At 44.0% G+C, this 25,898-nt stretch overlaps 1 protein-coding gene across 4 annotated transcripts in view; it reads right to left on the bottom strand.

Moving 5' to 3' along the window:
• NEDD1 (NEDD1 gamma-tubulin ring complex targeting factor) overlaps positions 1–25,898 on the bottom strand; it is a 79,001-nt gene that overhangs the window by 31,463 nt on the left and 21,640 nt on the right. For all 4 annotated transcript variants that reach the window (XM_068276895.1, XM_068276896.1, XM_068276897.1 and 1 more), the window contains 7 exons: positions 19,098–19,192; positions 15,673–15,789; positions 14,044–14,184; positions 13,703–13,932; positions 6,315–6,513; positions 5,474–5,612; positions 4,937–5,068 (listed from right to left, as the gene is read on the bottom strand). In XM_068276895.1, the coding sequence (XP_068132996.1) occupies positions 4,937–5,068; positions 5,474–5,612; positions 6,315–6,513; positions 13,703–13,932; positions 14,044–14,184; positions 15,673–15,789; positions 19,098–19,192 (1,053 nt within the window). The remainder of the gene's footprint in view (positions 1–4,936; positions 5,069–5,473; positions 5,613–6,314; positions 6,514–13,702; positions 13,933–14,043; positions 14,185–15,672; positions 15,790–19,097; positions 19,193–25,898) is intronic.

The following is a 25,898-nucleotide window of genomic DNA, read 5'->3' on the forward strand; positions in this document are numbered from 1 at the left end:
ATTTACCCTGCGAGCTGCGATCGGCGGCTCGCAGGGTGTTCACGGAGACACCCTCCGTGAACTGACATGGAACGGCCGCTCATACGAGCGGCCGTTTCCATGGAAACCACTTCAGGATTCAGGGGCGTAGTTAAGCGTACGCAGAATCCTGAAGTGGTTAAAAACGTCAAGAGCAACCTAAAGAAAATACTAATAGTTAAATAGCTAAAACAATAAAAACAAAATTTTGTTTAAAAAAAACCTTCTAATTTGCTAAGGTATTCCAAAAAGAGGTCAGCGCTCACAGCTAACTCAAACCCCCATCACCCGTTCGCCTCCTCTAAATTTTGTAAATTTTGCCACAAGAGGTAGCGCTCACGGTGTTCAGTTATCTCACCAAGCAAAACATATTAAAACATATTCAGCCAATTAAATAAAATAACCACACAATGTGATAAAAACATTTGAGCAAGAAACACCATTAAAATCAAATGCAGATGACCTAGTGCAAATAACCAAGGTTAATGATTATAGGACCCACTGTATGCATTGAGCATCCAGTAATAGTTCTTTACAAGACTGGATTCTAGTCCATAAACATAGATGACTTAGGTTAACCTATTCAGTTGAAAGTCCAGGTTCAAGAGACCTAAAAACTACTTTACATAAAATACATGTCAAAACCTGACTAATGGCAAAATATAAAACATGAAAACAATTTCTTCATATATGGTTTTTCTCAAAGGCAGCATCTATCCACTTCTGTCGATTTAAGACAGGTCACTTCCACCAGCACCCTTTGTGTGCCACTCACCCCTGTCCTAGACCAACCAATGGTCTATATGAGCCTTGGGACCGTTCATATAGACCATTGGTTGGTCTAGGACAGGGGTGAGTGGCACACAAAGGGTGCTGGTGGAGGTGACCTGTCTTAAATCGACAGAAGTGGATAGATGCTGCCTTTGAGAAAAAACATATATGAAAAAATTGTTTTCATGTTTTATATTTTGCCATTAGTCAGGTTTTGACATGTATTTTATGTAAAGTAGTTTTTCGGTCTCTTGAACCTGGACTTTCAACTGAATAGGTTAACCTAAGTCATCTATGTTTATGGACTAGAATCCAGTCTTGTAAAGAACTATTACTGGATGCTCAATGCATACAGTGGGTCCTATAATCATTAACCTTGGTTATTTGCACTAGGTCATCTGCATTTGATTTTAATGGTGTTTCTTGCTCAAATGTTTTTATCACATTGTGTGGTTATTTTATTTAATTGGCTGAATATGTTTTAATATGTTTTGCTTGGTGAGATAACTGAACACCGTGAGCGCTACCTCTTGTGGCTAATTTGCTAAGGCATAGACTTCACAAGACCTATCTGCAGAACAATAGCAACAGATCCTTTAAAGGATAGATTCCAAATATGTACAAAAAAAAAAAAAAAAAGTGAATTTACATAACATTATGAGTGGAAAATCTGAATAGCCCAGAGGCTTTTAAGATCCTCTTACAGCCCACCATTCTAGCCTAGGGTCCATTTAAATTTAACAAGAGCTTTTGTTTCTTGTGGCCATGTTCCTGCTAAGGACAAGCGCATCCGAATAAGGCATGCGCGAGTACTAGGTATAATCAATTATACGCAAATATTTCTGAGTTTATGCTAATGTATGCAGCTTGAAAATGGACCAATCAAGTCCCAGCCAGGTTTAAATTAATTGGTCCAATTTCATGCTGCATATATTTGTATTAAAATGTACATACATTTGCATACACTCAGAAGTATTTGTACATCAATGATCATCCCTAGTGAGTACAGTCCACGCATGCACTGTACGATGAAGTGCACAAGCAGCTTTGCTATACTTGGCATGCGTGAACCTTATTCGCACATGCTCAAGGATGCCTTCATCAACGGCTGAGAGCGTGTCCAGAAGATAAGGAAGGTCTTGTCCAAAAAAAAAAGGTGGTCTCGAAAAAAATCCTGGAAGCCTCTGGATCATCTGAAGGCTTCCAACTACTGAGAAAACTTACAAATTTTACTCCTGATTCACATCAAGATAAAGCATATATAAATTAGACTTGCTTTCAAGCACATCCCAAAGATGCTCAATCAGACGGAGATCTAGGCCCTAGGTTCTCAACGTGTGGTACGCGTACCCCAGGGGGTACTTCTGTTGGTTCCAGGGGGTACTCAGCCTTGATATACTTCACCAAGAATAACAAATTTAAAGTTTTAGACAACTATAAATCTTATTTAAACAACACCAAATCTGTGTTTTAGCTAATTAAAATAAATAGTAAATGCTTGGAAATTGTTTAGAAGCAATTATGTACTAAAATTAAATATATATTTGTCAAGGGGTAACTGTGATAATGTTTGCCATGCTAGGGGGTACTTGGTGAGTACAATGTTTTAAAAGGGGTACATGCCAATAAAATGTTGAGAAACACTGATCTAGGCAATTCAGTGGTGAAAGAAAACATGGTTCACCAGACAAGGCCATCCTTTCAATTGCTCCACAGTTCAGTTCTGATGATCAGGTGCCCACTGAAGGTGGTTTTGGCAGTCGACAGAGGTCACTGATAGGTCAGTGGCCTCACAGCAAGCGGATATGCACTTGCATGTTTTGACAGCCTTCCGTGGTTGGTATTAAAGCAGAATAAAGTGGGAAAACTTAGGAGAGAAGTAAACTGAATAAGAGTCCTAGTGCTTCCTGGTATTGCTGAGTAAAACACGCTATCTTCTTATCCATTTACAAAGCTATGCTGAAAAACTGACGGTTGATAACTAATTGTACATTATTATTCTCCAAGTCTCTGTGTGGGTTTCCTCTGGGCACTGCCCATAAGTTAATTGGCTTCCCTCTAAATTGGCCTGGACTATGATAAACACACTACACAATACATACATACAGTGGAGGAAATAATTATTTGACCCCCTCACTGATTTTGTAAGTTTGTCCAATGACAAAGAAATGAAAAGTCTCAGAACAGTATCATTTCAATGGTAGGTTTATTTTAACAGTGGCAGATAGCACATCAAAAGGAAAATCGAAAAAATAACCTTAAATAAAAGATAGCAACTGATTTGCATTTCATTGAGTGAAATAAGTTTTTGAACCCCTACCAACCATTAAGAATTCTGGCTCCCACAGAGTGGTTAGACACTTCTACTCAATTAGTCACCCTCATTAAGGGCACCTGTCTTAACTAGTCACCTGTATAAAAAACACCTGTCTACAGAATCAATCAATCAAGCAGACTCCAAACTCTCCAACATGGGAAAGACCAAAGAGCTGTCCAAGGATGTCAGAGACAAAAATGTAGACCTGCACAAGGCTGGAATGGGCTACAAAACCATTAGCAAGAAGCTGGGAGAGAAGGTGACAACTGTTGGTGCGATTGTTCGAAAATGGAAGGAGCACAAAATGACCATCAATCGACCTCGCTCTGGGGCTCCACGCAAGATCTCACCTCGTGGGGTGTCAATGGTTCTGAGAAAGGTGAAAAAGCATCCTAGAACTACACGGGAGGAGTTAGTGAATGACCTCAAATTAGAAGGGACCACAGTCACCAAGAAAACCATTGGAAACACATTACACCACAATGGATTAAAAGCCTGCAGGGCTCACAAGGTCCCCCTGCTCAAGAAGGCACATGTGCAGGCCCGTCTGAAGTTTGCCAATGAACACCTGAATGATTCTGTGAGTGACTGGGAGAAGGTGCTGTGGTCTGATGAGACCAAAATAGAGCTCTTTGGCATTAACTCAACTCGCTGTGTTTGGAGAAAGAAAAATGTTGCCTATGACCCCCAAAACACCGTCCCCACCGTCAAGCATGGGGGTGGAAACATTTTGCTTTGGGGGTGTTTTTATGCTAAGGGCACAGGACAACTTAATCGCATTAACGGGAAAATGGACGGAGCCACGTATCGTGAAATCCTGAACGACAACCTCCTTCCCTCTGCCAGGAAACTGAAAATGGGTCGTGGATGGGTGTTCCAGCACGACAATGACCCAAAACATACAGCAAAGGCAACAAAGGAGTGGCTCAAGAAGAAGCACATTAAGGTCATGGAGTGGCCTAGTCAGTCTCCGGACCTTAATCCAATAGAAAACCTATGGAGGGAGCTCAAGCTCAGAGTTGCACAGAGACAGCCTCGAAACATTAGGGATTTAGAGATGATCTGCAAAGAGGAGTGGACCAACATTCCTCCTAAAATGTGTGCAAACTTGGTCATCAATTACAAGAACTGTTTGACCTCTGTGCTTGCAAACAAGGGTTTTTCCACTAAGTATTAAGTCTTTTATTGTTAGAGGGTTCAAAAACTTATTTCACTCAATGAAATGCAAATCAGTTGATATCTTTTATTTAAGGTTATTTTTTCGATTTTCCTTTTGATGTGCTATCTGCCACTGTTAAAATAAACCTACCATTGAAATGATACTGTTCTAAGACTTTTCATTTCTTTGTCATTGGACAAACTTACAAAATCAGTGAGGGGTCAAATAATTATTTCCTCCACTGTAGATATAGGACTACGGTGGGGAGTAGATTGTGAGCCTCTCTGAGGGATAGTTAAGTGACAAGACAATATACTCTGTACAGCGCTACAGAAGAGGTCAGCGCTATGTAATGACTATGTAATAATAATTATTTCCTGCATTTTTGTTTGGCCATGTAAACTGCAGAATTGTATATTGTTCATCAGCTCAGTTATGCAGCACAGTCCAAACTGTGATAAGGTGGACACATACCATTTCCTTTAAAGGTTATCCCATCTATCCCTTTAAAGAGTGATGCATCTGCATCTAAACTTAGATTAATAAAATAATTTAACAAAAGAAGAAAAATGGCTATTTACTAAGCAAGGCCAGAACAGCACATACATTTATTTAAAATACATGGTTCAATGGCATTAGAGGAATTAAGTCACTAGCCAAAAGGAACTCACCTTCACGTACAGGAGAAAAAATTTCACCTAAACTGCTTCTTCCAAATGAGTCTATAGACTTCAAATCTGAAGCCCTGGCAAGATCTGTTTCTTTTGAGGGTATCACATCAAGACTTGTGCTCCGTGTCATACCTTCAAGACAGAAGAGAGAAAACAAGGCCAAACATTAATAATACAAGTTGGAAGGATTGCCCCTAAATATAAAGTATCAGTTCAATATTGCATAAAAATGTATCTTTATAATAGATTTAAGTAGCATTGATCACGGACATCGGAACATGTACCCAACATATACATAATCTGAAGTTATCAGTTCTTGAAAATGGTGTAGAAGCTTGAACAGAGGCGCCAAAATAGGCACATACATGGAAAATGTTCTAAATGAGCGCAGGTGACAACCAAGTAGCTACGGTGCTACCAAAAAATGTCAACACATTACCATTTACCTCACAAAACAATACGATACACATTTCAACAACAACAACAAATTTTGATATGATTATCATAATAAAAAGAAAGCATTATTCTGAAACCTACTGTCTATTGTCATTGTTGGTTGAGAACTGGCCATTGTGACTGCAGCCGACTGTGGATCTTTACTTGAATTTGTTCCTCCAGCAACAGCCATAACTTTCTTGCTGATATTAGTTGATATAGATTTACTTGTAGCCTTAGCCTGAAAACACACACACAAAAAAAAAATTATAAATGTTCAATTCTCGTCTTCTTCTATATATGGCAAATAGGGATGGTCAATAGGATGAAAATAATTCAAAGTTGATGCAGGGTTATGCAAATTCTGCATACCAATTGACGCAGCTTGAAAATGGACCGACTGAACCCTTCCGAGGTGGAATTTGACTAGTTCATGTTCAAGCTGCATACGTTTTCATACAGAATTTCCATGATCCTTCATTATTTCGGAGTGATTTGCATCTCATTGACCATCCATAGAGGAAAGGTTATTCAGAACACTGTTACGTCTTTATTCCATTCCTAGAATATGGCAGCAGGAACATATTGATATTTTCACATCAAAAACACATCTGATGGCAAAACTTAAGTGGACAGAGTCATTGCTCTCGGTAACAATGAAAACTGGTCTTTGTGTGTAATCAAGTTTTGTACCCTTGCAGGCTCTTTGCTTAATAATATATATATTACAAAGTGCAGCCTTGACACTTGTTTTATATCATATAAACTGAAATTTACCCTCATTTCAGAAGCAAATCAGCTGGATTCTCAACTAAACCTATTAGTGTTACAACACTAAACCTATAATTTTTTTTTCACTCTGTAATTGTGATAATTTGTATACAGGGTGTTAAAAATCGGGGTCAAATTACAGTCTACACAGGTTGCTATATTTATAACTTACCTTGTGAGTACCACTGTGCTGAAACTGAATGCACTGCACAGATGTCTTGTGAGCACCAACTGTTTTAATTGGCGAGCTGAACATTCTTAAGTCATAAAGGTAAATTTTCCCTCGAGAAGAGCCGACTGCCAGAGTTGCTCCATCTGGCATAAAATCTACAGCAGTCAAAGGTGATTCAGCTACCACTGTTTGAAGAACACTAGGCATAGAATCAGAAAATGAATACATACACAAACAAGTATTACTTTACATATTTAGATGACATTATGGCCATACACAATGTGCTTTGATTTTCTCAAGTGGTGGAAATGTGTTTGTTTTATTTTTTTCTAACTGCATTTAAAATGGAACCTGAAGTGAGAGGTATATGGAGGCTGTCATATTTATTACCTTAACAGTTGCCTAGCAGTCCTGATGATCTCTTTTTGGCTGCAGTAATGTCTGCATCACACACAGGAAACAAGCATACAGCTAATCTAGTCAGATATTTTTTGCCAGAAACATGTGAGGACTGCCAGGCATTGGTATTGTTTAATATTAAATAAATATGTCAGCCTCCATATCTCTTACTTCAGGTTCCCTTTAAAGAGATTGTGTACTTATGCACATGTGTGAACTACAAACTGGAGAGCACCCTTTAACTCATTGGAATATCAACTGAACTGCCGAAAACCTGCATACACGCAGTACCGTGTAGAGGCTGTTCATGCATTTGTTTTTGTAGTATAAACCTCAGAGAGAAGCTTGTAATTTGGAACCATAAAAAAACCCAGTAATTCAAGCACATCACTGTTGAGCAGAGCTTCATTTCAGATTGTTTCAAGCACACTTGTGCATAGGCTACAAACTGGAGAAAAAGAAGTATGTCCTCTGACCAGGTTCACCTGACTATATTTGCTGCCTTGGGATCACAAGGAGGCCTATATGCGGCATTCCCATTGAGATGCAAAGTGTTTTGCGTGGGCAAACTCCTGCAGAGAAAAGCAGTGAGTTCGTTTTAGACCCTGTATATTCTGGCAGGCAGATGCTTTCTGCAAATCCTATGTAATTTTAATTGTTAACAGACAATCAGACAGCCAGTATATAGTCAGGTTAACCTGGCCAGAGCACATACTTTTTCTCCAGTTTGTATCTAAGGCCCCGTTCACACTGCACGCGTTTCCAGCCGCGTTTTGGAAACGCGTGCAGGTGGCCGACACGCACGACATCAGACATTGCATAGAGTGCAATGTCTGATGTTCACACTGCATGCATTCCGGACCTGTGCGGTCCGGGAACGCATGCTGCACGCATTTTTTGTGAAAACGCGTGGCTGTCCCATTCACTTTTCAGTGATGGGATCAGCCACGCAACGCACACAAACGCGGAAGGCGTGCGTTCGTACGCGTTGCGTTCCGCACGCATGGCAATCCGCGTTTGTGATGTGAACAGGGCCTTATGCACAAGTGTATTTGAAACAATCTAAGATGAAGCTCTGCTCAACTGTGATGTGCTTGAATTACTATGTTTCATTGTTTCAAATTACAAGCTTCTCTCTGATGAGACTTGTACTACAAAAAAAGAATGCATGAACAGCCTCTACACGGTACTGAGTGTATGCAGGTTTTCAGCAATTCAGTTGATATGTCAATGAGTTAAGAGCGTTAATACAACCCTGCAAAGGTAGTGGGGACCACTTCAAACATTTAATCAAAGCAGAGCTCTGCACAAACTGCCGCTTACTTATCAGTATAAAAACATAAAAGCTTATACTATACATAGTGAGGTTTACATACCTGTGTTTGAAATAACCTAAACCAATTTAAACCATCTATCTATTTAAACCATAATTTAACCAATCTATCCACCCTTAACACTATATATATATATATATATATATATATATATATATATATATATATATAGATAGATAGATAGATAGATAGATAGATAGATAGATAGATAGAGAGAGAGAGAGTGTGTGTGTGTCTGACAAGTTCTGCTGCAAAAGGGTTTCTATGGAAAGCTGAGGGCTGTGATCTTAGCCATGCACCTTCCCTTCCACTTCAATGTACTCTGGTCTCTGCATTGGAGTAAAGGCATGCTTACATTAAAGTGGATAGGAGAGTAAGGGGTATGGCTATGTTCTGCCACTCACATGGTTATAAAACAGCCTATGCATCAAATGGGATATAAGAAATTGTAGCTATGGTAGCTGAGGTTGGACTTCGCAATGTATATGCCAAGTAAAACAAACTGTAAGAACTCTTGGCAGCCACCTTCTCTGGGAACTCCTTCAAGACTGTTGGAAGACCATTTCAGGTGACTACAAGAGAATGCCAATAGTATGCAAAGCAGTAATTAAAGCAAAAGGTGGCTACTTTGAAGAACCTAGAACATGACATATTTTCAGTTGTTAAACACTTTTTGGTTATGTACTATACTTCCACATGTGTTAATTCATAGTTTGGATGCCTTCAGTGTGAGTCTACAATGTTCATAGTCATGAAAATAAAGACAACTCACACACACAGTACTGAGCAGTGTATAGATAGGAAGTCAGCTAGATATATGTAGAGGTAGGGCAATATGATTATATATTTCCCTACATATATCTATCTGACTTCCTATCTATACAATGCTCACTGTGTGACATGACAGCAGTGACTCACCATGTAACTTATCAGTGTTTAGGGGAGATGATGAGTGTAATAGCTGTGTAATTGCTAGATGTCCAGCTAGCAACTGCAGCAAAGTGACGTTTTCAGTGTCAGTCACTGTCACCCCCCAGCCTGCAGCACACACGGGACAGGCAGAGAGGGGACCGCAGTTATAGTAGTTGTTGCAGACTGTCCCCTGCCAGGTAGAGAGCTACAGAAGTGTTAGTTAATTGCTGCGTTAATGGCTCTCCCGGGCAGCGCGTCTCCGGCTCTTTTCATCTTCCGGGGGTAGGGGCGGGACCAGCTGTACTTCCCGTATCTGCCCCATTCACCAGCCCGACTGTGTCACCCGGAGAGGGAGGGGGCATGTTCCGATTTGTGAACCCCTCACTGGCCTCCTCTCCAGCAGCTACTGGGGAAAGTCTCGTATTATTTACATAGGCAGAGCAGAGCATGTACCAGTGGCAGAGAAAACCGCAGCAAAACCGAAGCTCTGACGATCTCAAGATCGTCTTAACCTTGATCACAATTTTCGGTTTAAAACCCGAAAATCGTTCAGCCCTATTTAAAACCCCGTAGTGTGTGTGTGACCGTAGCAGTTCTTTTTATGTGTTCAAATCTTAGCTTTAAGCTTTGTTCACATTATAAATCGCCAGCTCTATCGTAATCGCTGAACGATTTATGCTGTGACTTTTTACAGCGCTTTTCTCTTAGAAAAAAAGCGCTTTTGTTCAGAGCAATGATTTTTTTTTCACTTTTTGATATCAGTCAGGAAGTAAACGCTTTAATCCGGAAATTAATAAATACAATGTCATATTCAAATTCAGCCAAGCGCTTCCATAAACAAACTGTATAGCCGTTTTCTGTTATTATGGCAGTCCACTACACCTCCACCAGGGATCCCTGTGTGATCCGAACTCACCAACTCAGATGGGCCATGTATCACAGTGGCCTAACACGCATCTGGGGCATTAACAGGCTCCCCATGCCCTCAAGCTCTTTTCTTCTCAGATGGTCACCAGCCCAAGAGAGAAGCTTTTCTTCAATAGGTAGCAGAATTGGTACACAGTAACAGAGGGCACCAGAGAAATTAGGAGGGCACCAGTTTAAAATTTTAGTTTGGGCTAAGGTATCCTTTAAAACAGAGTCTTAAAGAGAAATGAGAAAGTAGCACCACATACCGGAACTTATTCTACAGGGTCTGGAGTAAGGCCTTAAAGAGACTCTGAAGCGAGAATAAATCTCGCTTCAAAGCTCATACTTAGCAGGGGCATGTGTGCCCCTGCTAAAACGCCGCTATCCCGCGGCTTAACGGGTGTCCCTTCACCCCCAAACCCACCCCCGCAATAGTTGGTCGCAAGTTGGTCGTGAAATTTCTTCTTCCTGGAGGCAGGGCTAACGGCTGCAGCCCTGCCTCCAGTCGCGTCTATCAGACGCGCATCGCCGCCTCTCCCCCGCCTCTCTCAGTGAAGGAAGACAGAGGGGCAGGGGAGAGGCAGAGATACGCGCTGACAGACGCGCGTGGGGCAGGGCTGCGGCGGTTAGCCCTGCCCCAACCAGGAAGCGCTCCCCCACTGCACTGAGGGGATTTGGGGGATCAGGGACCCCCGTTAAGCCGCGGGATAGCGGCATTTTAGCAGGGGCACACATGCCCCCGCTATCTATGAGGTCTGAAGCGAGATTTATTCTCGCTTCAGACTCTCTTCAAAGAATTCCAAGTCCCTTAAAGAGAACCTGAGATGGCGAATAAAAAAAAAAAAAATTCATACATACCTGGCACTTCCTCTAGACCCCTTTAGCCTGATCCATCCCTTGTCGCCGTCTTCCACCTCCTGCATCCTCTGTTATGGCTCCCGTCTGGCCGAAGTTAAAATAACGGAGGATGCGGGAGGCGGAAGAGGATGGCGAGGGAGCATTCAGGCTGAAGGGGGCTGGAGTAAGCCACAGGTATGTATGATTTTTTTTTTAATTAGTCATCTCAGGTACACTTTAAGCAGCAGTTCATCTAAAAATTTCAGAGCACTACTTAATAGTATAATATATATAATACATATTGGCAGCTTTATGCCTCCTAGACAGCCGAACAATTAATGCAGGGCAGTTTCTAGGTTCAATTTCACCCATTTCGAGAGTCAAAAAATATGCCCCCCCCCCCTTACTTCCCCAAAATCAGAGCTGCTAAGTGAAATCATGTCAAAAGGCTTCTTGAAACCAACTCACCATTTTTTTTTTATTTGCTGGGCTGCATGCTGGGGGCTGTGCAGGGTGCTATGCTGGGGCTGTGCAGGGTGCTATGCTGGGCTGCATGCTGGGGGCTGTGCAGGGTGCTATGCTGGGCTGGGTGCTGGGGCTCTGCATGGATCTATGCTGGGCTGGGTGCTGGGCCTCTGCAGGGTGCTATGCTGGGGCTCTGCAGGGTGCTATGCTGGGCTGCATGCTGGGGGATGTGCAGGGTGCTGTGCTGGGCTGCATGCTGGGGGCTGTGCAGGGTGCTATGCTGCGCTGCATGCTGGGGGCTGTGCAGGGTGCTTTGCTAGGCTGCATGCTGGGGGCTGTGCAGGGTGCTTTGCTAGGCTGCATGCTGGGGGCTGTGCAGGGTGCTATGCTGGGCTGCATGCTGGGGGCTGTGCAGGGTGCTATGCTGGGCTGGGTGCTGGGGCTCTGCATGGATCTATGCTGGGCTGGGTGCTGGGCCTCTGCAGGGTGCTATGCTGGGGCTCTGCAGGGTGCTATGCTGGGCTGCATGCTGGGGGATGTGCAGGGTGCTGTGCTGGGCTGCATGCTGGGGGCTGTGCAGGGTGCTATGCTGCGCTGCATGCTGGGGGCTGTGCAGGGTGCTTTGCTAGGCTGCATGCTGGGGGCTGTGCAGGGTGCTTTGCTAGGCTGCATGCTGGGGGCTGTGCAGGGTGCTATGCTGGGCTGCATGCTGGGGGCTGTGCAGGGTGCTATGCTGGGATGCATGCTGGGGGCTGTGCAGGGTGCTATGCTGGGCTGCATGCTGGGGGCTGTGCAGGGTGCTATGCTGGGCGCTGTGCAGGGTGCTTTGCTGGGCTGAGTGCTCTGCAGGGTGCTATGTTGGGCTGCATGCTGGGGGCTGTGCAGGGTGCTATGCTGGGTGCTCTGCAGGGTGCTATGTTGGGCTGCATGCTGGAGGCTGTGCAGGGTGCTTTGCTGGGCTGCATGCTGGGGGCTGTGCAGGGTGCTTTGCTGGGCTGCATGCTGGGGGCTGTGCAGGGTGCTTTGCTGGGCTGGGTGCTCTGCAGGGTGCTATGTTGGGCTGCATGCTGGGGGCTGTGCAGGGTGCTTTGGTGGGCTGGATGCTGGGGGCTGTGCAGGGTGCTTTGCTGGGCTGGGGGCTCTGCGGGGTGCTATGTTGGGCTGCATGCTGGGGGCTGTGCAGGGTGCTTTGCTGGGCTGGATGCTGGGGGCTCTGCAGGGTGCTTTGCTGGGCTGGGTGCTGTGCAGGGTGCTTTGCTGGGCTGGGTGCTGTGCAGGGTGCTTTGCTGGGCTGGGGGCTCTGCAGGGTGCTATGCTGGGCTGGATGCTGGGGGCTGTGCAGGGTGCTTTGCTGGGCTGGGTGCTCTGCAGGGTGCTATGCAGGGCTTACACAGACCTTAGAGCTGGCGCCGACCCCACCCAACTGGAGCACGGCACAGAACTCAGAGCTGGCGGCGACCCGACCAGAGAACGGCAGAGCAGAGCGCACACTACCGCCAGCATCACTTCATGGCATCCAGGAAGTGGTCATGGTCAATGACATCACTTCCGAATGTGCATTGTCTGCGGTAGTGTGCGCTCTGCTCTGACGCTGCTCTGAGGTCTGCAAGAGAGGCAGGCAGCAACGGGAGGCACACTGGGGGGCGGGGAGGGGGGGGGGGGGGGAGGACGCGAACTGAAGCCGGTGATCGCGCTGGTGCGCACGGCTCCTCCTGCCTCTCACTGCACCGCATCCGTGCGTCACCGGCTCCTAGCAGTCACATCCTTCTGCCTGGCGCGCCCCCCCCCCCCCCCCCCCCCCCAATTTGTCTCTCATCGGCGCCCCGTTCAGCAGAACCGGCTGAACGGGGCAAGAAACGGCCCTGAATTAATGGACGGGTTATAGTAATTGCAACCCAAAAAAATCTGATCTACACAATAATATGCATTTTCCACATAAACCAAACCAGACCACAATGCACCATCGGAACCAACACTGTAATGTCTGCTTCGGTTGCCCATTGGTGATCTGGCTTGATGTAAACTGAGCCTTGGAAGGCAATAGATCCAGCAAGTTCCACTATAGAAGTGCATATTGCGATATCACAAGAAGATGTAGACATCTCACAGTGGAGGATTACCTTTATCAGTTTGCTAAGTGTAAAAGATGCCTTGCTGACAGTTTTCTCTTTCAAAATGTTAACAAAACTAAACCTACTGAATTGGCTTGCCATCTATAAATATGTGAAGCATTCAGAAAGTTCAAAAGAACCGTCACAAGTGGAACATTCTCATAAAAACAATAAGCATGTATGAAAAAAAAATAAAAATCAAATTTCCTTATTTCAACGCGAGCTTGAAAATCTAATAGCTTTAATCCTATTTAGCTAAAAACACAAAAACATTGCTGGTGTTCTGTTGCAAAAAATTATTAACAAACTTTAGAAGACGACTGTTGAAGCAGCAACAAAAGGTAGCACGAAATAATAGGATATTAGGTAACCAGTCAAGCATAAGTGTGTATTCTTTACCTATGACATAAACTGAACTTACATTTTACTGGACACATCATAGCAGATAATTCTTTTATCTAGTCCAATGGTCACAAGCAAGAGGTCATTAAGTGGAGAGAAGCAGATTCCTGATGCAGGAGCCTTATGAGCACCCTCAAACATATGGAATGGATTCTGACTATGCGTATCCCACATGGTCACACTCCCACTGTCAGACACAGCGCCAAGCAAAAACTTCTTCACATAGGAGTACTTTAGATGACGAATTGGCTTAAAATAGATTCAGAGAATTATTCACAGAACGAAGATTACAAAAAAACAAAACTGTTGATATTGCATAAGCAATAAAGCTACACAAATGACAGGCAATATATTGGATACCTGGCTGCTTCCATGACCAAAAGGAGTACTAGATAAGTTGGTAGTTACATTATGAAGTATGATTTCTCCACTCATAGAACCTGAGGCAATGTAGCTGTCATTATTGTTAAAAGTAACACAAGTTACTTCATCCTTGTGATCCTGTAAAGCAAACAAATAAAACAAAGTCAATGATGAATACTTATAATGAATAAAAATAGCTAAATCTATAAGTGTCTGTTCAAACATTACAGTGCAGAAAAGTGCACATAACTCTGCACGTACTTATCACAACTGCTGCTATGAATGTGCCTTAAAGAGACTCTGAAGCGAGAATAAATCTCGCTTCAGAGCTCATAGTTAGCAGGGGCATGTGTGCCCCTGCTAAACCGCCGCTATCCCGCGGCTAAACGGGGGTCCCTTCACCCCCAAACCCCCCCTGCAAAATCAACGACCAACTTGGTCGTAAATTTTGCTCTTCCTGGAGGCAAAGCTAACGGCTGCAGCCCCACCTCAGCGCGTCTATCAGACGCGCATCGTCGCCTCTCCCCGCCCCTCTCAGTAAAGGAAGACAGAGGGGGGCGGGGGAGAGGCGGAGGTACGCATCTGATAGACGCGCGGGAGGCAGGGCTGCGGCGGTTAGCCCTGCCCCAATGCGGAAGCGCTCCCCCGCTGTACGGAGGGGATTTGGGGGATCAGGGACCCCCATTAAGCCGCGGGATAGCGACGTTTTAGCAGGGGCACACATGCCCCTGCTATCTATGAGGTCTGAAGCGAGATTTATTCTCGTTTCAGACTCTCTTTAAAGGGAACCTAAACTGAGAAGGATATGGATTTTTCCTTGTAAGTAATACCAGTTGCCTGGCTCTCCTGCTGTTCTTGTGCCTCTAATACTTTTAGCCACAGCCCCTGAAAAGCATGCAGCTAATCCAGTCTGACTTCAGTCAGAGCACCTGATCTGCATGCTTGTTGAGGGGCTGTAGCTAAAAGTATTAGAGACACAGGAGAGCAGGAGAGTCAAGCAACTGGTTTTATTTAAAAGGAAAAATCCATATCCTTCTCAGTTTAGGTTCCCTTTAAGATAGTGGCTGTGACCACCAATCATGCTGCCTTCCATTCACATCACCTCATTCTGGCCCTACAACATGTAAAATAGCAAAAAATAGCTATGGGGAGGACTTTGTATACTAGTAGGAGCTCTAAAAGAGGCTTCTAGCTGCCAAACGGGTATTTTTACATTTTACTAGACACATCATAGCAGATAATTATTGTATCTAGTCCAATGGTCACAAGTGGCTGTACAGTGTACTGGTTAAAAAGAGAAGGTCCGAGGAAGAAAAAAAAATGTACTTACCTGGGGCTTCCTCCAGCCCTTTATAGTAAATACGAAGGAGGTACTCAATCGGCTTTTAAACTTGCGTTTTATCAAATCCCAGTGATACACAACATGTTTCGGGGCATATCCCCTTCCTCAGGTGTACCCTCCTCATTGCTACTGCCTATAAAGCGCGACCTAGTGGCTGCAGCTCTGGCACTTTGAGTCCACCAGGAGAAAAGCACAATAGGAATGTTATTTATCTTGTCTAATCTGCTTTGATCATGTTTTGGATTCAGATTTCAGATTAGTTTCAGGAAAATAAATTTATTTACCTTTAAGGAGCGATGAAGCCTTTTTGATTTTAAATCCCAGATATTTACTGTGTTATCAAGACCTCCACTGACCACATAATGGAGTCCGGAGTGTAGATTTACACACGTCTGCTTTTTCTTCATAAATAAGAAAAGTTAGTCATTAGTATGGACAAACACAAAAAATAAAGGCATCTGAAATAAATAAAACAGAGGTTTTGTGCCACACATTGTTTGAATACTGATCATCTCCTGACTCATCATTCACATGTTGCTACAATAAGGATTAGATAATCATTGTTTGAAAACTAAGGTAGGCCTGCTTTCCTCCTTAAGGGCTGGTTCACACGGATGACAGGCAGCGTTGAGGTGGCTGGGAAGCAGCGTCGTCCAGTGACGTCTCGTTCGGGGGCGGCAGTATGGCAATCGTCGGCTTCCCGTCGCAATCGGCGAAGCCGCGACGGCTAGCCGGCCCTGGACGCCGCATGCTGCTTCTAGGGCCAGCCGAAGCGACGCGTTAAATCAGGATCGGAACACCACATTTGCGCAATCGACGGTAATCGCGCAATGCAAAACGCTCCCATTCACTTGAATGGGAGCAGTTACCCAACGAGTCCCGAACGCTTCGCGGTAAATGCTGCTAAGCGTCCGTGACCCAGCCCTAAAGTGGATCCGAGATTAACTTTTATTCATTACATACAGTGGTTTGCAAAAGTATTCGGCCCCCTTGAAGTTTTCCACATTTTGTCAGATCACTGCCACAAACATGAATCAATTTTATTGGAATTCCACGTGAAAGACCAATACAAAGTGGTGTACATGTGAGAAGTGGAACGAAAATCATACATGATTCCAAAATTATTATTTTTTTTTTTACAAAAAAATGCAAAGTGGGGTGTGCGTAATTATTCAGCCCCCTGAATCAATACTTTGTAGAACCACCTTTTGCTGCAATTACAGCTGTCAGTCTTTTAGGGTATGTCTCTACCAGCTTTGCACATCTAGAGACTGAAATCCTTGCCCATTCTTCTTTGCAAAACAGCTCCAGCTCAGTCAGATTAGATGGACAGAGTTTGTGAACAGCAGTTTTCAGATCTTTCCAAAGATTCTCGATTGGATTTAGATCTGGACTTTGACTGGGCCATTCTAACACAAGGATATGTTTTGTTTTAACCCATTCCATTGTTGCCCTGTCTTTATGCTTAAGGTCGTTGTCCTGCTGGAAGGTCAACTTCCACCCCAGTCTCAAGTCTTTTGCAGACTCCAAGAGGTTTTCTTCCAAGATTGTATTTGAATCCATCCATCTTCCCATCAACTCTGACCAGCTTCCCTGACCCTACTGAAGAGAAGCACCCCCAGAGCATGATGCTGCCACCTCCATATTTGACAGTGGGGATGGTGTGTTCAAAGTGATGGGTAGTGTTAGTTTTCGGCCACACATAGCGTTTTGCATTTTGGCCAAAAAGTTCCATTTTGGTCTCATCTGACCAGAGCACCTTCTTCCACAGGTTTGCTGTGTCTCCCACATGGCTTGTGGCGAACTGCAAACGGGACTTCTTATGCTTTTCTGTTAACAATAGCTTTCTTCATGCTACTCTTCCATAAAGGCCAACTTTGTGCATTGCACGACTAATAGTTGTCCCATGGACAGATTCCCCCACCTGAGCTGTAGATCTCTGCAGCTCGTCCAGAGTCACCATAGGCCTCTTGACTGCATTTCTGATCAGCGCTCTCCTTGTTCGGCCTGTGAGTTTAGGTGGACAGCCTTGTCTTGGTAGGTTTACAGTTGTGCCATACTCCTTCCATTTCTGAATGACCGCTTGAACAGTGCTCCATGGGATGTTCAAGGCTTTGGAAATCTTTTTGTAGCCTAAGCCTGCTTTAAATTTCTCAATAACTTTATCCCTGACCTGTCTGGTGTGTTCTTTGGACTTCATGGTGTTGTTGCTCACAATATTCTCTTAGACAACCTCTGAGGCCGTCACAGAGCAGCTGTATTTGTACTGACAGATTACACACAGGTGCACTCTATTTAGTCATTAGCACTCATCAGGCAATGTCTATGGGCAACTGACTGCGCTCAGACCAAAGGGGGCTGAATAATTACGCACATCCCACTTTGCAGTTATTTGTAAAAAAAAAATTGGAATCATGTATGATTTTCGTTCCACTTCTCACGTGTACACCACTTTGTATTGTTCTTTCACGTGGAATTCCAATAAAATTGATTCATGTTTGTGGCAGTAATATTACAAAATGTGGAAAACTTCAAGGGGGCCGAATACTTTTGCAAACCACTGTAATTGTGTTCCTTCCATATAGTTTATAGGGCATTCCTCAAGCCAAATACTTTTTTTTTTTTTAATACGCTAATTCCCTATAAACTAAACAAGCCTCGCCCACAGCTTCTCCAAAACGCCAAGGCACTCAGACCCATGTACCAAGGGCTTATGGGAGCTCAGTCTGGGCAGGAGGTGGTTACTAGCCAGAGATTTCAGAGGCAGAAGGGAGTGAATTTTGCACAGGCTGAAGGGTGGAGATGCAGTTGCAGATTACCTGTGTAATGATGACAAACAGAACATGGCCGCTCTCACTGTATCACAGGATTAAATCATCATAAACTGTTAAAGCTGTATGCAGCTATATTTGCTGTGTAAATTATCGAAACTTTAGATATATAGACAAGTTACTTGTTATAGTTAGTTTTTCATCTCAGATCCGCGTTAAAGATTACCATTCCTACTCTGAAAAAGCTTTGAAAATTCAGCTCCACAGGATCTTTGGTGGTAGTTCTAAAGCTACACCTGTTTCCACTAAAGCGAATACTGTACAAGAACAGCACAAACTCATGCACATTCCCCTGTTCAACACTAGTCATGGCACTGCTCAGATGGCACTGCTCAGTGGGTGGGGCACTCGCAGTGCTCATGAAATGTGCAGTGGTCATACAGTGTGATGGCCGGCGATACCATTCTTGACAGCTTGTCCACACCTTGTCAAAAATTGGACTTCTATCATTTTAAAATGTATCTTTCCTAATAAAATATAGGTGTCACCCCCCCCCCCCAGAAAAAAAACCACACACTTATTAACCCTTTATACACTATATATATATATATATATATATATATATATATATATATATATATATATATATATATATATATATATATATATATATATATATATATTTTCAGAACCTTTGAGCACTCATTCTAAGCAATACCAGCCCACGTGGTCCATAAAATGAGGGGTTCTAGCTTGAAAGCCACCACAATATTAGAAATTGAAGTAATTCATCCGTAAATTACTAAATAAAAGACCATTTCTGAAATACATTCCACCTACGCTCCAAAAAATAATCGCCCGTTTTATGGCAGCAATATGAGAAATTCCAATACTTTATCTGAAATATGTATACATACACATTACAAAGGATTACTTACCCCCTCTCCCAACTCTAAAAGTGGAACAAGTTTAGCCTTGCAGCTTGAAAATACAATTTTATCACCACTACCAGAAGCACTGACCAAATACTGATCTGAATTTAATGTTAGGGAAGTTGACATATAATATATGGAAATAAAAAAGCTGTCAGAATCAGAATCAAATTTATTTCGCCAAGTGTGGTGGTAGCCACACTCGGAATTGTTTGTGGTACACATCGGCATTGTGCATAGTGCAAGATCGTCAAAACACATAGTCATGCAATACACATACATACATTGACATAGGCATTGAAACAACGTAGTGCAGGTGCATGTGCAATGAAGAACAGACATAGAGAAGGTGCGTAGCAGCTGAGCCAGCTAGATAGTTAATTAGTCCTAGGAGCGAATGTATACAGAATGAAGAACAGCCACAGAGTCGGTGAATGCAGGCTGACTAGTCCAGGGTGACTGGCCTGCTGTGTGCAGGGCTCGAGTTCAGAAGGTGCACTGCTTGGGGGGAGGAGGAGTTCCTGTGCCTGGAGGTTTTGGTGGAAATAGCTCTGTAGCGGTGGACTGAGCGCATGCGGTTGAAGAAGCGGCTGCCAGGATGGTGGGGGTATTGCGTGATTCATCGGTTAGTGTATATATATATATATATATATATATATATATATATATATATATATAGATAGATAGATAGATAGATAGATAGATAGATAGATAGAGAGAGAGAGAGAGAGAGAGAGAGAGAGAATCGGAAACAGAACACACCCTTGCGGGGCGCCAGCGTTTGTGGTCCTCACTTGAGAGAGGCAGCTGCCAAGTTTGACTTGTTGCGTCCGGTTCGTGAGGAAGTCCTTGAGCCAGGCGCAGAGAGTTTGATCGAGCCAGAGTTGTCCTAAGTTGTAATGCAGTATGTCTGGGCAGATTGTATTAAAAGCAGAGCTGAAGTCTAGGAAGAGGATCCTAGCGTAGGTGTTAGGTTTGTCTAGATGTTCCATGATGAATGCTAGACTGATGTTGATGGCATCCTCAATGGACCTGTTTGCTCTGTAAGCGAATTGAAGTGGATCTAGGTGGGCATCAGTGGAGTCTTTCAGATGACTGAGGACCAGTTTTTCAAAGATCTTCATTACATTTGGGGTGAGGGCAACGGGTCTGTAGTTGTTGAGGTCCGTGACGCCTGTTTTTTTGGGTACCTGGATGATGGTGGACCTCTTGAGGCAGGGAGGTACTTTGCCACTCGTCAGGGATTTCTGAAATATGGCCAACAGAACAGGGGTTAGCTGGATAGTGCATGTTCTCAGGCACACAGATGACACGCCATCTGGGCCAGGAGCTTTCCTGGGATTAAGTTTCTGGAGGTGCCTGAGAACGTTGGTCGCTTGGACTTCTACCGGTGCTGGGGGGACCTGGTCTGAGCTGGGAGGAGTGGTTGAGGGGGGTGCCCTGGGGGTGGCCCCGTGGTCTACTGTGTGGAGGTGTTGGTTTTCCAACCTGCAGTAGAATTTGTTGAGTTTTTCTGCTAGTGTGAGGCTCGGAGGAGCATGTTGAGGGGGGGGGGGGTGAGGTTGGTGGCTGCTCTAAGACCTTGCCAGACTTCCCGAGCGTTTTTGGATCGAAGACCATGGCCCAGCTTGTTGGCGTAGTTCTTTTTAGCAGCGCCAAGCTCACGTTTAAGGAAGTACCTGGCTGCCTTGAACTCCTCTGGTGTGCCAGACTTGTGCGCTGCCTCCTTGATTTTCCGGAGCCGGCGTAGCCTGCCGTTAAACCAAGGCTTATTGTTGGGGTAGACCCTGAAAGTCTTAGTGGGGATGCACAGCTCCTCACAGAACCTGATGTATGAAATGACGTTCTCTGTCCATTCCTCCAGGCAGGGGGCCTCCCAGTCGGTGCAATCAAAGCAGGCCTGTAGCTTCAGCTTAGCTTCCTCCGTCCACTTATTTACAGTCCTGAGGACTGGTTTGGATGATTCAAGGTGTCTTCTGTAGGTGGGAATTAGGTGGATTAGACAGTGGTCAGAGTTGCCTAGGGGCGCTCGACAAGTGGGTTTGTACAGTTGTAAAGTTACAGTAACAAAGATCTGTTTTAAAGAGGTACTCTAGTGAACATTTTTACTGTTGGCAGGTGATGTAGCTGCTGCATGGTTTTTTGGCAGTTGGAAACAGCTGTAAACAGCTATTGTCCACAATGCAGCAAGGTTCACAGGTAGGAAACTGCCAAGAGTACATACTTTTCTTGTTTCTTGTGGGAGGGGTTTCACCACAATATCAGTCATACAGCACCCCCTGATGGTCCGTTTGTGAAAAGGAATAGATTTCTCATGTAAAAGGGGGTATCAGCTACTGATTGGGATAAAGTTCAATTCTTGGTCGGAGTTTCTCTTTAAGTTTAAGTGCAAATAAAGCTAATGTCAGTCTACAAAATCTGTAAAGTCTGTGAAATTCAAGTGGTATGAAAGATAATTTACTAATATAGCTTTGGTACTTATCTCAAAATGTCACTTTTCAGTGAGCACAATACCGTATTGGAGCAGATCGGTCTCTTTAAAACATGCACACAAGGTCATTGAAAAAAAAAATCGTATGAACCAGTCAACAATGCCTCACAACAGAAAACAAAACAAAACATCAAGTACAGTATTGTGGGGAAACATTTGTCAATTTTATTTATTTGTACACATGGTTGACATTAAAAGCTGTTATATTTTAGCTTACTGAAGCTAAATTTGGATTTTGAAGTTTTTGTGGGGGAAGGGGGGGGGGGGGGGGGGGGGACAACAGATATTTTCATTTCAATATTAGGAAAAAATACTGAAATAAGATAAGTGAGAGGAAAATTGAAAGTTTGTAAGATGAAATAAAACTCTTCTTCACAAAAGGAATTTTATTTACAAATTATCTTTTAATAAAGTAGTCAGATATGATTTTCCAGACAAGTTAAACTGAAAACATGCTTAACTCCATACATGTCAGTAATACACCATTTAGTGAAAGGCATAAATTCCTGTTACACACACGCTGTAATCTCTTTATCTGCAGACATATCCAATAGAGATAAACAAGGGTTGCCCAATAGGTCGATCATGATCTACCGGTAGATCGCGACCGCCTGCAGAGCAGCCGTGGCTGTCAGATTCTGCTGCCATGGCAGCATCAGTGAGGAGAAGGGAGAGGCGTGAATGATGGGAGGCGTGGCTGAAGGGGAGAGGAGCCAATGAGGCTTCCTCTATCTGGGTCACATGACTATGAGGTTTCAGGAAGTGACATGCTGTAGCAGCCTGGTTCAGCTGTCGGAGATGGCGGCTCTAAGGAGCTCGGTGTTGTTGGGTTTTCCTGCTCATCGTAACGGCCAGTGGTTTAGTCGCCCGGGTGGAGAACGCAGAGCCTTCTCTATGGCAGACCCCGCTGTCCCCGAATGGTACACAGTCCAATTTGGGGGAGATTATTTTTTGGGATTCCATCATTTACATAAAGTTTGAAGGTAACCATAAAACTTGCATCATCTATAATATAAACTATAACACTTTCCTTGTACTTGCGCCACCGCAACTGTTACAATGAACTTACTAGTAACGGGGTGATTGTTTAAGGAGCAAATGAGGAGACAGCTTCGCCTCCCACTATGGGGGCAGAAGAAATCTGTGACTACCCAACTATGCTAGCATATGGGGGGGGGGGGGGTGTGAGACACTGTGTGTGTATGTGGGGGGGGGGAGGAGGGGTAGATCTCCTCGGCTCCTCAATTTTTAGAGTAGCCTGCAAACCGAAAAAGTGTGGGCACCCCTGAGATAAAAAATGCAATGCCAATGCATAGCATGCAACTCAGCTACTGCTACATTTGTTTGGCAGATCTAAGTTGCTTGCAAACCTGGAATAACAGCTACACATTTTTGATCATCTCTGTAGGTTCGAAGTGGAGCGGGGCAGGGTAATGGGCGCATTGTAATGTAATGCACTAAAGCAATGCGATGTTCACTGTGCGGCTGCTTCAGTGCATTACCTTGAAATGCATGTGTTAACATTAAAACATACTTTTCACAGACTGTATGTAACGCACGGATAACGTGCGGCGCCATTTTCCAGATCATTTGCACTCCTTCCAGTTCCAAAAAGCAGTTTTGGCTAACTACACAACAGGAAGGCGTTAGGCATACATTTAATATGGTCGCAGGTCATAAGCGGAAATAGCCGATCCCAGTCGGATCCGCTCTACTGCACAGACGCAAGTCTCCTGTGCCTGCGCAGTAGAGTGGACCCGACAGAGCGGTAACAGAATCCCCACTAGAACAAGGAAAGGTAAATATTGCACATCCTGACAAACTGTCGGCTGTGCATTCAGTGGACTGCAGCAAGACCGAGGGACAGAGGAGGACAGGGGAAGACTCGATAGAATCCAGAGGCTTCCCCCTCTAGAGGTGAGTACCCCCCAGGGGAACTTTATTTTATTAGAGACTCTTTAAAAAAAAACCATGCCTGCACATGTTTAGTATGTCAGGTCAGTGCTTTGTGACTGCGCTCCAAGCTTGTGAACATAGAAGATGCAGAGTGGGAAGCGCGGTCACAAGGCACTGAACTGACATACTGCGCATGCACAGCGATGTATGTCTGGGTCTTAGGGTGCCAACCGAGCCAGCTTGCAAAACCTGAACTGAGCCTTTTAAAGAGAAATGGAGGGGGCTGGCACACGGAAGGTACGGTAAGAGTCTGCGCACCTCCCCACACCAATATAGCGTCCAGGTTTCTTTCACCCTTCAATTCAGGTATCCTTTAAAGTAGCCACTCACACACACACGCACAACCACATGATTCAGTATTTAGGAATATTTGATAAAATGATTGGATAGAAAAATCAAATACTTTTGATTCAGGCAAGCAATCTCAATGTTTTAGAAACATGTTATACAATGGTGGAGGGTGGTGTTCTGTAAACCACATATTTTAAAAGAAATACAAATCTCTATTTATGACCTGAAAATGCTGTGATACAATCACTATACAAAAAAAAAAAAAAAAAAAAATACAAAAAAAAAAAAAACACAGCTAAGGCTCTGCCCAGGAGGGTACTCTTTTCGCTCCAGTATTCTAGATGGCTGTCTCCTTCCATACTATTTATTGACTTTTTAGACCTCTATTCATTACAGTAATACTGCACATAAAAGTTTTTATCTGCTGTGCATTTATCGACAGGTTATCCCTTGTGACTTGTCCAATGACAAGAGTATTCTCTTGGATCAGGCAGCACAGAACCATACGTGGATAAGGTGGCTTGTGAGCTGGAATTGCAAAAGTTAATTAAAACTATATCTAACAACAATAGACTAATTTGCTTTAACAGCTGTACTGTCCTGTTTCTGTGACTTACATTTCACTTGAAGTGCAAAAATGTCCTGTTCTTAGCAAATGATATTAACCCCTTAAGGACTGCAGTCATAAAACCCCTTAAAGAGACACTGAAGCGAAGAAAATATATGATATAGTGAAATGGTTGTGTACTATGAATAATTACTAGAAGATTAGCAGCAAAGAAAATATTCTCATACTTTTATTTTCAGGTATATAGTGTTTTTAATAACATTGCATCATTCTATAATATGTGCAGATTACACAACACTCAGCATTCAAAATGAGTCTTTCAGAGCAGTCTGAAGTAATGACCTCTCCTCCAGCAGAGGAAAAGTAAATAGTCCAGGAACAGTTGAGATAAAAGTCAGATAACAGCCCTCTCCACAACTAACTTAGTTGGAGAGCTTAACCTCCTTGCCGGTTATCCCGAGCTCAGCTCGGGGTAACCTGCGCAGGAGGATATCTCAGGCCCCGCTGGGCCGATTTGCATAATTTTTTTTTTGTTACAAGCAGCTAGCACTTTGCTAGCTGCTTGTAACTTCCGATCGCCGCCGCTCGCCGCCGATCCACCGCAATCCGCCGCGCCGAGTCGCTCCCCCCCGCCACAGAGCCCTGCGCTGCCTGGCCAATCAGTGCCAGGCAGCGTTGAGGGGCGGATCGGGATTCCCCATGACGTCATCCCGCCCCGTCGCCATGGCGACCGGGGAAGCCCTGCAGGAAATCCTGTTCTCAACGGGATTTCCTGCATACTCTGATCGCCGAGGTGGGGGGATGCCGCCGCTTAGCGGCTATCATGTAGCGAGCCCTTGGCTCGCTACATGATTTAAAAAAAAAAAAAAAAAAAAATGTGCGGCGCTGCCTCCTTGCCGGATTTTTTAGACCGGCAAGGAGGTTAAAGTGGAACTGTCCTTAAAATTTGACACTGTAAAAATATCTGATGTGTTGCTTAATACTGCTTTAATTAATAAAAATGTATGTTTGCTGTAATATACCTGTCAGATGTCCTTATTTCTGTTACTGCTTTCTAGTGCAGTGTGTGCAGCCATATGTTGGTTGGCAAGTTTACACTGCCATCCAGTTGATTTCTACTTCCTCCAGCCCCTCCTTCCTCAAGCAGCTCCTTTCTCCAATCAGTATGCAAGTTAGCCTGTGATAGTGTACAGTTACAGTGATGTCATCTGGCTGTGCCTGTGTATGTAATGTCTGCTGTGTATTCCAGCCTGTCATTTTTCTGCTCTGTATTATTGTCTATCCTCTGTCAGCTTTATGCTGGATGGATACACACGTTGCGTTTCCGCGTCGATGCATCGTTCGATTCGCATCGATTCGATTATTTCCGACATGTCCGATTCGCGGGTCGATGGATCGTTAGGTCGATTTGCCATACTTTACATGGCATTCGACCTAAAAATAATCTAAATGCGCTCGGAAATAATCGAATCGACGCGAATCGAACGCCGCATCGAACGCG

This window comes from Hyperolius riggenbachi, chromosome 3 (genome assembly GCF_040937935.1).
Source record: "Hyperolius riggenbachi isolate aHypRig1 chromosome 3, aHypRig1.pri, whole genome shotgun sequence".
Lineage (NCBI taxonomy): Eukaryota > Metazoa > Chordata > Amphibia > Anura > Hyperoliidae > Hyperolius > Hyperolius riggenbachi.